This window comes from Oncorhynchus mykiss, chromosome 6, assembly GCF_057628025.1.
Source record: "Oncorhynchus mykiss isolate SJ-2025 chromosome 6, ASM5762802v1, whole genome shotgun sequence".
Taxonomy (NCBI): Eukaryota; Metazoa; Chordata; class Actinopteri; order Salmoniformes; family Salmonidae; genus Oncorhynchus; species Oncorhynchus mykiss.
Window position 1 is genome coordinate 71,267,728 of NC_143027.1, and position 13,750 is coordinate 71,281,477.

At 45.2% G+C, this 13,750-nt stretch overlaps 1 protein-coding gene across 2 annotated transcripts in view; it reads right to left on the reverse strand.

Annotated features, from left to right (window-relative positions):
* The window catches only part of LOC110526494 (spondin-1), a 137,120-nt gene that overhangs the window by 2,204 nt on the left and 121,166 nt on the right, over positions 1–13,750 (reverse strand). The window contains exons 8-14 of one of the 2 annotated variants that reach the window (XM_036980881.2): positions 8,149–8,350; positions 6,106–6,246; positions 5,007–5,082; positions 3,787–3,969; positions 1,537–1,707; positions 899–1,066; positions 516–680 (exon numbers count right to left, since the gene is read on the reverse strand). In XM_036980881.2, coding sequence (XP_036836776.1) covers positions 516–680; positions 899–1,066; positions 1,537–1,707; positions 3,787–3,969; positions 5,007–5,082; positions 6,106–6,246; positions 8,149–8,350 — 1,106 coding nt within the window. Of the gene's footprint in view, positions 1–515; positions 681–898; positions 1,067–1,536; positions 1,708–3,786; positions 3,970–5,006; positions 5,083–6,105; positions 6,247–8,148; positions 8,372–13,750 lie in introns of both variants that reach the window. The other variant, XM_036980880.2, reaches the window with a different exon arrangement.

A 13,750-nucleotide genomic window follows, 5' to 3' on the forward strand; every position in this document is an offset into this window, starting at 1 on the left:
CTTAAATTAGCTCCCTCATTTTCTAGGGAACAGGAGAAAGGAGAGGAGAAAGAGAGTATTTTCCTATGGTAATGTGTCTGCCAGTCTCGTACCTGACTAGAATATATATATAACCTATTAAGTCAGGCTTAAATGTGAGAGCACATGGGCACTTCTGGGTTCCAATGTTCCCTCTCATATAAACCTGCTAATACTCCACCAGGGTATTCTCATGATAACCCTATCTGGGAGAGTTTGGGCTGGAGATGAGACTATGGGCACCCCTAACGCAGATGACATAAAGATGTGTACACACTAACAAGCCAAGTGTGTTATAAGTGTGTTTGTGGCGTGTGTGTGCATGTGGATATGATAGAGAGTGTATTATAAGCAGATGGATGCTCGGTTGCACAATGAAGATAATAATCAGCATTATTATGAACTACACATGTGAAGTACTGTTTCAGTTGGTGTGTCCACACATGAATAAAGTAGATTCACTCCAATGTGTGTGCGTGTGTGTGAATGTTCCTTACGACACTCTGGCAGCATACACTTCTCCACCTGCTCCAGGTCCTCTGTACACTCTCCCAGCTCCACAGGAGACTTGAGCATGCGCTGCCTCGTCCGCATGCCTTTCCCACACGTCACACTGCAGTCACTCCAGTCAGACCACGGAGACAGCATACAGGGGATGGTGTCTGTGCACACAGGACACACACAAAATCAGTGTCTATCCGATTTCATCTGGTTGGCATTTGTTGTGGTGTGTGAGTGATAGTGTGTACAAGTGTTGTGTGGTGTGTGAGTGAGCGTGTGTGTGCATGTGTGTGTTTGTTTGTATAAGCCTGCATATGCTTATCTGTGTGTGACTGTGTGTGTGTGTGTGCGGGAGTGTGTGTGTGTGTGTGTTACTCACGACACTCTGGCATCATGCACTTCTCCACCTCCAGCACCTCAGCCCCACAGATGGAGCCGTCCGGAGGAGGCATCTTCACCATGCGTTCCCTTCTCTTCATACCCAGCCCACAGGTGGCACTGCAGGAGTCCCACTCACCCCACTCTGTCACCAGACAACTGTTGGGTGCTAAAAAGAGGGGGGATCAGACAGTTAAGAGGGGAAAAGGCAGAGAGGGGGAAGGGAAGAGGAGGAGGGAATGAGAAAGGGAGAGGGAAGAGGAGGGAGGTGGGGAAGAGGAAGAGAGGGGGAGTGGGTGTGTTCAATGGGAGAGACAGAACTTAATCCACATATGCATTACTTTGTCCTGTAATCAGACATAATTATACATCATCCTAATAGTTTTAACAGTACATTTGAATAATTTAGCAGATGCTCTTCCACTGAGAATTGATGCACACAATGAGCCTCATTTATCTAAAGCCTAGAAATACATAGATTTGTTTATATGAAAAGCGCATACACAGATTAATCAAACGTTTCCTATACCTCGGAAAATGTTTTTTTTTACCTGATTAAAAGAAAACTTTGCTAAATGCAGCAATGTTTGTGATAAATTACTTTGTGAACCATTGATTTCAGGGGTTAAAGCTACTCACTGCATTCCTCGTTCACAGTACACTTCTCGTTCTCCTCAGTAGGCAAGGTACACACAGAGCCATCGTCAGGGAACTGCTTGACGTAGCGTTCCCTGGACCGCAGGCCCATCCCACATGACATGCTGCACGGAGACCAGGTGATCCACTCTGACATCGTGCAGGTGGACCCTTCTGAGAGGTCGGGGGCAAAGTGCAGAAGGTCACAGTCAGTTATGGCATTTGAGTTGCATTCAGGATTTTAATGTCCTTACAGTGTTAGTAGTCACATCACACTTTATATAATCAACCAGTGTATGATGCATCTACATCATGGGACCTCCTGTTAGTCTCATTTATCATAGCAAGACAATAGGAGACTATGAGCATCTATGTCAGCTCATGGCCATTAGAAGAGCTTGTACCAGTACACCTGTACCCAAAGTGTTACCCAAGAGCTTGTACCAGTACACCTGTACCCAAAGTGTTACCCAAGAGCTTGTACCAGTACACCTGCACCCAAAGTGTTACCCAAGAGCTTGTACCAGTATGCCTGCACCCAAAGTGTTACCCAAGAGCTTGTACCAGTATGCCTGCACCCAAAGTGTTACCCAAGAGCTTGTACCAGTACACCTGTACCCAAAGTGTTACCCAAGAGCTTGTACCAGTATGCCTGCACCCAAAGTGTTACCCAAGAGCTTGTACCAGTACACCTGTACCCAAAGTGTTACCCAAGAGCTTGTACCAGTATGCCTGCACCCAAAGTGTTACCCAAGAGCTTGTACCAGTATGCCTGCACCCAAAGTGTTACCCAAGAGCTTGTACCAGTATGCCTGCACCCAAAGTGTTACCCAAGAGCTTGTACCAGTATGCCTGCACCCAAAGTGTTACCCAAGAGCTTGTACCAGTATGCCTGTACCCAAAGTGTTACCCAAGAGCTTGTACCAAGTACACCTGTACCCAAAGTGTTACCCAAGAGCTTGTACCAGTATGCCTGTACCCAAAGTGTTACCCAAGAGCTTGTACCAGTACACCTGTACCCAAAGTGTTACCCAAGAGCTTGTACCAGTATGCCTGTACCCAAAGTGTTACCCAAGAGCTTGTACCAGTACACCTGCACCCAAAGTGTTACCCAAGAGCTTTGAAAATGCATGAGCTGTGAACACATTTATGCAACAGAAATGTTTCTCCTCATTAATAACAACCCCCTGCTGTTGTTGCATTATGTTCAGGTGGGAGGGAGGGAGGATAAGAGCCGTTCTGGGTGAGACTCACATGGATTTATATCTAAACCCTCCCTCTCCAGACTGAAAGACTCATTAAACTCTGCTCTATAAAGAAGCTCATCATTAATAAGATGAGCAAATCATCAATGAATCATTAATAATAAGCAAATCATGAATAAGAGCCCAGAGTAAGAGCCCGCGTGTGTGTGTGTGTGTGTGTGTGTGTACACGCACATGCACACAAACACAGAATGATGCATACACACACATGGGCTCTTACACACACTGATGCATACACACACACACACACACAGACACACACACACACACACACACACACACACACAGACACACACACACACACAGACACACACACACACACACACACACATTTTATTATTCATTAGTCTTTCATTGCAAGCAGCAAAGACGTGACGCCGCTGTGTGTATTCTCATAACTTGTTATGTGTCTTTTAATAAAGCCTTAGTATCCACTGTGGCCTCCCGGCAGCTTTAGCCCATTACACATTTTATAGGCTTGTCTCAGAAACACAGTGTCCCTCTCACCTCTATGCTGCTACAACTTTATTGTCTGAGCTACAAACGAGCTGGGGGCTTTATCGATGACCCAACACCAATAAAGACCTGCAGTAAACCAGATTTTACCTGTTTTCTTTGCAATAACCTATGAAATGCTAACAAAGATGACGTCCACAATAATAAAGCTTCTAGAGGGACTTGAGGGTCGGATGTTGAAGTTTGTTTTTAGATGGGTGTTTGTACACCAAGACAGCAACAAGAAATACACATTTCCAGATTGTATCCTAGATTGTACTGTAGTATATCTGTTCATGTCAATATACATTTGTGTAACGGGGGTGGTTCGGTGAACCACGTTCACGTGTTGAGTAACATTGCCTGAGACGAAGACTTGCATTAGCACCCTGAGCTAATATATCGGCTTTAGCTCAGGAGGCAAACACAGTCTTGTAAACCTTTGTTCGAAACCCCGCCATGTCTCATGAGCTGCCTAGTCCAACATACTGACCCTCGTCGCTGCAGCCGGGCCCCATGCAGGGCTCAAAGTCCTGGGTGTGAGGACAGGGTACACTGAGGTCCAGCTGGGCCTTCAGCATCCTCTGTCTCATCCTCTTGCCCTTGTCACAGGTGGCTGAGCTGCAGGCTGACCAGGGAGACCAGTTGGAGTAGATGCATGTCTCTGGAGTGTCGTCTGGAGGAAGGAAAAGTGGGAACGTGAGAGACAGTGTGAGAGAGAGAGAGAGAGAGAGAGGGAGAGAGAGAGAGAGAGAGAGAGAGAGAGAGAGAGAGAGAGAGAGAGAGAGAGAGAGAGAGAGAGAGAGAGAGGGGAGAAAGGGTGGCAGAGGAGTGGAAGGTTTAGAGAGAGAGAGAGAGAGAGAGAGAGAGAGGGAGGGGGAGAAAGGGTGGCAGAGGAGTGGAAGGTTTAGAGAGAGAGAGAGAGAGAGAGAGAGAGAGAGAGAGAGAGAGAGAGGGAGGGGGAGAAAGGGTGGCAGAGGAGTGGAAGGTTTAGAGAGAGAGAGAGAGAGAGAGAGAGAGAGGGAGGGGGAGAAAGGGTGGCAGAGGAGTGGAAGGTTTAGAGAGAGAGAGAGAGAGAGAGAGAGGGAGGGGGAGAAAGGGTGGCAGAGGAGTGGAAGGTTTAGAGAGAGAGAGAGAGAGAGAGAGAGAGAGAGAGAGAGAGGAGAAATACATTCATCAAGTGAAGGGCATAAACACAAATGTTCAAAGTCATAACTAGTTATGTGTTTCCTCAGGTGTGTGTTGAGTGCCTAAGCCCCTCCTCACTAAGTGATGTGCTATTGAAACACTGATCTGACTCAAATCAATTTAAACATGTATGTCCCTGGGACATGTTCAGGTGCGACAATTCACTTGGAAGAATCTCAACTGCAGCCTTATTGATTTATTGAAAATGCCACTACTGATCAAATCTGCTTATGATTCCATCTGTGCAGCTTTCCCATGAGAGAGAGAGAAAGAAAAGGCAACATGGAGGACAATAAAGCTGAGCTGGGTTAACTCATTCTACTGTTTCTCAAGCTCTGGTTCTAATCTCCCACGCCTGGAGATGGGCAGAGAGAGAGAAAGAGAGTGAGAGAGAGAGAGAAAGAGAGAGAGAGACATGCCTTTCTCCTCTCTCTTGCTTATCGCTCCTCTGTTACAACCTGTGTTGGCAGAGTTGGGGAGATACAGGGACACAGAGGGGAGAGAGAGATAAAGAGAGACACAGACCTTCCTCTTTCTCCTCCTGGGCGATATCAGCCACAATGTCATCCACGTTATCAGGCACGACGTTGCACTGCTCTCCCTGCGGACAGACAAACACAGGCCTGCGTTGTGGAATACATACCACTCTGTTGTGATAAGATCCTCCGTTTGCCTCTGGCGGCTATCAGACAAAGAAGGGGGTAAACAGGGAGGTCAGCTGATGCATCCTCTCACCTTTGCTGGAGCTCACAGATACACACACACGTTGTCGCTATCTAGCTAGCGTATTTAGTTATCTGTCTTTCTAGCGAACGGGGAGGTGATATGGGGACATGCTGGTAATGGCATTCAGCTGTCATAACAATAGAGGTCCACTTAGGGCAAGTGACAAACGATCAGAGTGATAGGGTGTGTGTGTGGGGCTGAGGGCGTTGTTGTGTGTGTGCGCGATTGTGCGCGCACGTGTGTGCTTGTACCTGCACGCTTCAGTGTGTGAGGATCAATAGATTGACAAAGGCTATAATAGAGTAGATGGAGAGATTCCAGTTGAGTCTGCCAGGCTGGATGCTGTGTAAATGCTATAGTCCACTGACATTTACATCACTGTTCAACAGCTGTTCTCTTCAAACGGCACCTATACAACTAACATCTATATCTACAGCTGTATTGACTCACAACGTCTTCAGTTAGACACTGGAACAATGCAGAGGGAGTTAAAATAAAGCTACTTTCTTCTGACTGAAAAAGATGTATCTTCCTCTCAGTGTCTGAAGCTTTAAAGTTGACATTTCTAGTTCAATACACCAATATGTTCCATTGTGCTGTTTGTTTACCTTCTCATTTCGAGTCGTATACCGAAACAACGTTATGAACACAGGCACATAATCAAATGTTTGTAACCGCTTCGAGATCTTAGAGCCAACCTCAAACATGCCTTGATGCGCATGAAATCAGGTTGTGTTGGTGACAGCTGGAGGGAAAGAACAAGAGGAGTGTGAGACAGAAAGAGGATGGAAATAGGAAGTGAAGTGAGCAAAGAAAGAGGATCGAGGCAACAAAAGTGGGAGAGATATAGCAGCCAAAGGAACGGAAGAAATGGAGAGAGATGATTGGATGAACAGACCTTTCGGGCGATGCGCTCCACTACTACCCTGGCCACGGGGGTGATGGCGCCCCCCTCAGGGTCGTAGAAGGGGCTCTGGGGGTGGTCCAGGCTAGTCAGGGGGCGGATCTTCTCCTGAGGGACTGTGGGCTTGTTGGGAGACTGGAGGTCAGAACACACACACACACACACACACACATACACACACACAAATGAAGAGTCAACATAGATACATGACTGTCTTTTCATGTCAATATGTGTTCCATTGTAGTATTGATGAACAGTGTCATGATATCAGTGATAAAATATGTATTTGCAGATAACCTTGAAAGGTTGCAATAGGTCTCTTCATGTGCACTATGGAGGTATACAACACATCTATAATATAGTCTCGTCCCAGCACAAAAAAACATACGTCCTCCTAAGACTGGCAAACCTAGATTATACAAGTCACAAAGCCACATCCACTAAAACAACATGAATCCATAGATCTTGGTCAGGCACACTGTGAGTTATGGGGTTATGTGGTGAAACTGTTGTCATTAGTCTGCAGCAAATGTCTGCTAGCAGGGGGCTAACACAGCAAACACAGCCACAGGGTTTCTGAAGGCACAACACTGTAAAACAAGCCATCCACTAGTCTGAACATAAAGGGTTGACATGTAACTTTGTATAGTGCTATTGTGTTATGGTGATCAACATCTTCCACACCTTTGAACTTCTGATATGTTATGTGTCAGGCATAACCCTCCATTACAATGTACAGAATGTGGTTGCTACATCACTACATACATCCTACTGTTTCACCCCAGTGGAGAGCAGAGTCACACAGTGAGAGAGAACACCACAGGAGGTTACCAGGAGCTGTTTTAACAACTCCAAACGTCAACTTCAGGCTTCCTGAAACAACAGAGACCACTAAAACATATAGACACCGTTCAACAGTAAAACACTCTACAACCTCATTTCATAACTCTTGACCGGTTCTTACACAACTTGTTCTTTCTTCCACCCAAGTACACCGTAAGTATGTCTGAGGCTCCAGATATTTCATATGAGTAAGGTCATTGTTGGGGCGAGCCAAATCAAACAGGGGAGTAACAGTTCAACAGGTTCGTCTGTGAACTCCCAGGGATCAGCCAAAGGTCTGTCTGTGAGCTCCCACAGCACAGTCATAACCTCTCCTCAACCAGTCTGCCCATACTGAAAAATAATATATTGACATATATACAGTGTACAAAACATTAGGAACACCTGCTCTTCCATGACAGACTGACCAGGTGAAAGCTATAATACCTTATTGATGTCACTTGTTAAATCCACTTCAATCCGTGTAGATGAAGGGGAGGAGACAGGTTAAAGAAGGATTTTTAAGCCTTGAGACAATTGAGACATGGATTGTGTATGTGTCCCATTCAGAAGGAGAATGGGCAAGACTAAATATTGAAGTGCTTTTGAACGGGGTATGGTAGTAGGTGCCAGGGGCTTGTGGAGTCCATGCCCCAATGAATTGATGCAGTTCTGAGGGGGAAAAGGGGGTGAAACTCAATATTAGAAAGCTGTTCCTGATGTTTTATACACTCAGTGTATTGCAATATTATTTTTGACAATATCTTAATATCATTTTTGTTCTAGTCGGCTGTACCTGCACCAGAATTCCAGTATTTCTCCGTCATTGCTTGTTCTCCATCTTCTTTTTAAATACTGAACTAATTTGTTTTCAGCACTTTTATTTCCATGACTGATCGAAAGTCGTTTTCTCATGGCTCTCTCTTGTCCCTCTGCAGCAGACGTATGTTTGGAACGTCGCATTGCAGTATTGTAAAGTAAGACATAGATTCATGAGAATCGCAATAGATATCATATCGGCACCTAAGTATCATGATAATATGGTATCGTGAGGTCCCTGGCAACTCCCAGCCCTATAAGAAGTGTGATTTTATACAGTAGGTGGTGTGAGTGATGTCTGGGGCTTGCGCTCCAGGGTTATGGTTAGAATCACTGTGGTAGAGATAGTGTGAATATTAGAGCGTGTAGTTGTGACATTTTGAGGAGGTCATTGACCTCATAGGTGACCCCGTTGTCGGTGCCTGCATCCCAGGGGATCATATCCTGGACAACCCTCTGGGCCCAACCACACTCCTTGGTGCAGAGGTCCTCTGCAGACAGCCCCACGTTCCAGTCAGGGCTGGGCCCCAGCATGGTGAGGAAGGACATCAGGTGACGGGTACGATCCACTGAGAACTCAGCTGACGGGGCAGCACGACTGGAGGACAGAGAGAAGGGACTATTTTGAAGAAAGTCACAATTGTAATAACTGTGATAAGTGATGTTTTACCTACCTTTAGTTGATCAATGCACTGATTGCAAGTCACTCTGGATAAGGGTGCCTGTTAAATGACTAAATGTGAAAAGTAGAAGAGAGAAGAGAGAGAGTGTAGAGCGAGAGAAAGCGAGAGAGAGAGAGAGAGAGAGAGAGAGAGAGAGAGAGAGAACAGAAATACTGACTGAAGTCCCTAAAAAGCATGAAAAAGAGATAGAGGGATAGCAAGGAAAGGGAGATGAAGAACGAGGAAAGGATGAGAGCAGGGGTACTTAAGTCGACAGAGATGTAGAGAAGTTTCTTTGCTGCCTCAGGCATGCCCTGCACATCCAGCTCACCCCCTACAACAGTTCAACACAGAGCCGCCAGCCAGAGGTAAAGAGTAATAAACACCCCTAAACACTTTACTGGTGGCAGAGAGCCATGGATATGTGTGTGTGTGTGTGTGTGTGTGTGTGTGTGTGTGTGTGTGTGAGTGCGTGTGTTTGTGTGTGCAACAGATAATGTGATGAGCGATCACACACACACCCAAAGAAAAGTGTTCACAGACAGTCACAAGCACAATAATGCACATGGCAGCACAAATGTCTGTTCAGAAATCCTTTTTCCTAGTACCAAACCACAGCATTTCTAATGAACGTTTATCAGGGGTTGATAGATACCTCCCACCCTCCTACACCCTATCCCTCCTGCCACCCTGTCAATTACAAGTCGGCTTTGTGTTGGGTCCAATGTGGCTGTCAGAGATAAACCTAAGGCCTCCGAGACTGGCTGAGCTGAGCAAAGGGACGCGGTGACACGCGGTGAGGGGGAAGAGGGGACGGCTGGCAGCCTGCTGTGTGTTCCCAGAGGATTAGAGCTCTTACACAGCCTTAGAGGTGATTATTACTGTGTATGGGAGGACAAGCCAGGACTGGATAGGACAGGGCTGGACAGAACTGGACAGGACAGGGCTGAGGTGTGTGTGGTGATAGAACATCTGATGGATTTACTGGCATATGAAGAACAGAACAGTGACAGGAGAATAGCAGAAGGGATAATTGTTTCAGGTGACAATTGAGCTTCCGTACAGTCTTAGAAGGTGCTATATAGAACCATAAAATATATCATAACGCCTTTCATTGAGGGCCTAGTTATACCCTAACACAGTGGTGTCAGAAAACTCCTGGTTTACAGGCCACATAAGTCTTGCAAGTCACATTATGTTGGCTTGCAAAGTGATGTGCAATTCCTATTGGAATCCAGCCAGAGTTAGGATATCCAACAAGTGGAATTTTATCACCAGCAATCTGCTTTGAGAATGACTGCCATGGTAGGGAAGATAGAAAACTGATACTACCTCAGTGATCTAAACTGGAACAACCAGCTCTGTAATGGGTGCAATAAGTCAAATTATTAACAAATTGGTTTAGTTTACAAAAATGAATGTTATTTATCTTTGTGTAGCATAACATGTATCAACCAATCAATGTCTATGCAAAAACACATTCAAACAAACAATTATGAAAATCACCATGCAATACAGCATGCTGGGAAATATGATATACTCTATGGTTCTATATAGAACCCTTCTTGCCTTCCAAAGAATCAAAAAAAACTTTCTTCCAAAACCATTTTTTTTTAGGATGTTAAAGGTTCTATGTAGAACCCTTTGGCTTACAAATAACCCCTTTCTTCCTTAAAGTGTTCTTCAGATCAAAACAGTTCTTGGTAGAACCCTATCCCCTTGCAAAGTACCATTTTGGAACACTTTTTTTGAGGAGTGCAGAGAGTGAGACATTGATGCCGCTACTCTAGCTATAATACTATAATCAAGAATTCCCAGAATACACTTTCAAATGTTTATCCTTTAATCTGTTCAAGTTTAAGTACAGTGAACATCACTGTCCATCACCTATTGGGACAGTTGGATAGATATCATGTAATGGGTATACAGTATATCTGATTAGACTCTCTCTCTACTTCCCTTTTTTCTGACTCTGACTCCCTCCCTCCCTCCATCCCACCACATCCCCAGCAAACACGCTGTCTCTGAGTGACAAAGACAAACCCTTTAGCTCATTAAGGGCTGCGTTTTCATTGACAACCCCTTATTTCCCTGTTTCTGTCTGTCTGTCTGTCTGTCTGTCTGTCTGTCTGCACAGTGCTAATCAGCTGGAAGCCTCAGAGAGCTGGGGTAGTCCTGCTGTCTTTAGAAAGGGTCTGATGAGATGTATAGAGTGCTTTAAAAAGACGATGGACTCACTACTGGACATCATGGAGGTAACTGTAGCTGTCACAGGCACAGCCATTTCTGTTCTGAGAGAGAGAGGGGTGTGTGTGATTGGGAGGGGGTCAGGTAGAGCAGAACAAAGAGAGGAAGATGGAGAGAAAGAGAGGGGTGTAGGCTGTCTTCTGTGGGGACCGTCTGAGTACATAAGACTCTGAAGAGTGTGTGCGCATGCTTGCCTTCATGTCCGCACGTGTGTTTGAGAGAGGGAGGCCTCTGTACTGTGACAGTGTCGGAGAACACCGCCCAGCGACGGAGATTCCCACAGCAGATTGCTCTGTCTGGGTCACTAGCACATTGTGTGACACATTGTTGTTGTGTGTGTATCAAATGAAATGTTATTTGTCACATACACAGTTGGCAGCAGGTATAAAAGGTGCAGTGAAATACTTGCGTGCTGGCCCCTCAACATGGCATTACAATATCAAACAATATTCATCAGAGGTCAATCAAAATGAACAAGTCATTAGAGGAATGTAATATGCATACTAATAAGACTGATATCTACACAATAGGATATACAGTATTCATGAGTGCTGTGTCAAGTATGACTGTGTTACAAATATAAAGTGAATAGTGTCTTGGTCGCACAGTTGAATAAATAGTATATTATTGAACAGCTGTGTTAACTGTGTGTGTGTGTGTGTGTGTGCGCATGTGAGTGTGCATGTGCGTGTGTGCTTGTGTGTAAGGGTTTATGTCTGGAGAGTCAATGCAGATAAGGTGCAGATATTCTCTGAGGTGAAAATAGTCTCTAAGGTGCAGGTGTGTGAGTGTCTGTGCCTGTGTGTGTGTGTCTCTTCACAGTCCCCGCTGTTTCATAAGGTGTATTTTTATCTTTAAAAAAATAGAATCTTATTCTGCTACTTGCATCAGTTACCTAATGTGGAATAGAGTTTCATGTAGTCATGGCTCTATGTAGTACTGTGTGCCTCCCATAGTCTGTTCTGGACATGGGGATTGTGAAGAGCCCCCTGGTGGCATGTCTTGTGGGGTATGCATGTGTGTCTGAGCTGTGTGCTAGTAGTTTAAACAGACAGCTCGGTGCATTCAGCTTGTCAACACTTCTTACAAAAACAAATAGTGTGGAAGCCAATCTCTCTACTTTGAGCCATGAGATTGACATGCATGTTATGAATGTTAGCTCTCCGTGTACATTTAAGGGCCATCCTTGCTGCCCTGTTCTGAGCCAATTGTAATTTTCAAAGATCCCTCTTTGTGGCACCTGACCATACGAGTGTGTGTGTGCATGTGTGTGTGTGCTTGGATGCGTACATGCGTGTCGACAGCTGACAGGTGTATACGTGAGATAGAGATATTCCCAGAGAAACATTGAAGCGGATTATGTCAGGTTATCTAGAAGTGCAGGTAGACCAGTGGGACTGAGAGGGAAACCAGATGAAACCAGACATCCTCTCAAATGTGGTTTACCTATGAAGGACAGAGAGACAGACACAGACCTTAAACTCAAAGTGGAGTCTCCAGTTCACTGTGTCAAGTGTTTCAATCCAGCCGGGGAGGGCAAAAGCAAACATGTCATTTAAAAGGACATTTTGAAAACGACAGGCAGGGAGAATGATGTGTTTACACGTCAATAAAACACGGCCTGAGGGAAGGAGGAGGAACGTGAACACAACACAAAGGAACATTGATTCCTTCCAAGTCCAGCCCGGCTAATCCCCTGGCGTGTATGCAAATGAGGCAGGGGGTAATTTCCTCAATGCGCCGCAGCGTTTTTAATTAGGCAAGCTTCCCTCAACGATAGGTCCAGCAACCCTCGTAACCTTGGTGTGGGGGCGTGGAGCGGTTGGTTGGTTGGAGACGGCTCTGGTGGCATTCTATTCCTCTCTCTCTTACTTTCTCTTCCTCCCTCTCTCTCTCTGACCACATCTCCTTCTCTGTTGCTCTCTCTCTGTGTCCATCTTTCCCTTATTTGGCTATTTTCTCTCTCTCTGACCACATCTCCTTCTCTGTCGCTCTCTCTCTGTGTCCATCTTTCCCTTATTTGGCTATTTTCTCTCTCTCTGACCACATCTCCTTCTCTGTCGCTCTCTCTCTGTGTCCATCTTTCCCTTATTTGGCTATTTTCTCTCTCTCTGACCACATCTCCTTCTCTGTTGCTCTCTCTCTGTGTCCATCTTTCCCTTATTTGGCTATTTTCTCTCTCTCTCGCCCTCTCCTTTTAACATGTTATGAGTCATATCTGCACCTCCCTCGCTCCCTCTCCACCCTCCTCTGACTCTCTCTCCCTTTCCTTTGCTCCAGCCACCACATCTCTCTCAAGATGACCACTTTAGTTCGAAATCAGTACAAGTGATCACTAGAAATGAAGATGGATAGAGAGACAGACAGGTAAAAACGTGGTTACATAAACACAGTGTATTCAATAATGTTCTAGTCCCATGATGAAAGTTCTTCCAAACCACTCCTAACCCAACACTGATCCCAGATATCCCTGAACCTGAAGCTCCATCTCTAACGATCTGCCTTGGATCCTTCAGATGTAATAAAGAGCTGGTTGTCTAACCACTGATAATTCATCAACGTCTATTTCTCTCTCTCTCTCTCTCTCTCTCTCTCTCTCTTGCTCTCTCTCTCTCTGTTTTCTCCCCCTTTCTCTTCTTGAAAGGCAGGGTAGGAGGGTTTGTTAATTGGCAGGCAGCTGTGTAGTACAGATCAGCCTGATGTCTTGATACACAGGAGCCTGCAGGAGGCCATTAACCTTGATGGAGAAAAACCCATCCAGGAGATCTATCAATAATCATCAAAACACACACCCTCTTAACCCACACACATACATGTACACACAAGTGCAGTAACATAAGCCCCCTTCACTAATTCACACACACACACACACACAGACACACACACACACACACACACACACACACACACACACACTTGATGAATCACATGTACAAACACGTACAAACAACATTTATAAACACATTCAAAAACATATACGAACATGTACTAAGAAAAATCACATGCAATCCCAACAGACTCATTTTAAAGAATAAAAATAAACATCCATCAACTGCAGGAGCAATGAACCATTTCTGCACCCTACTTTC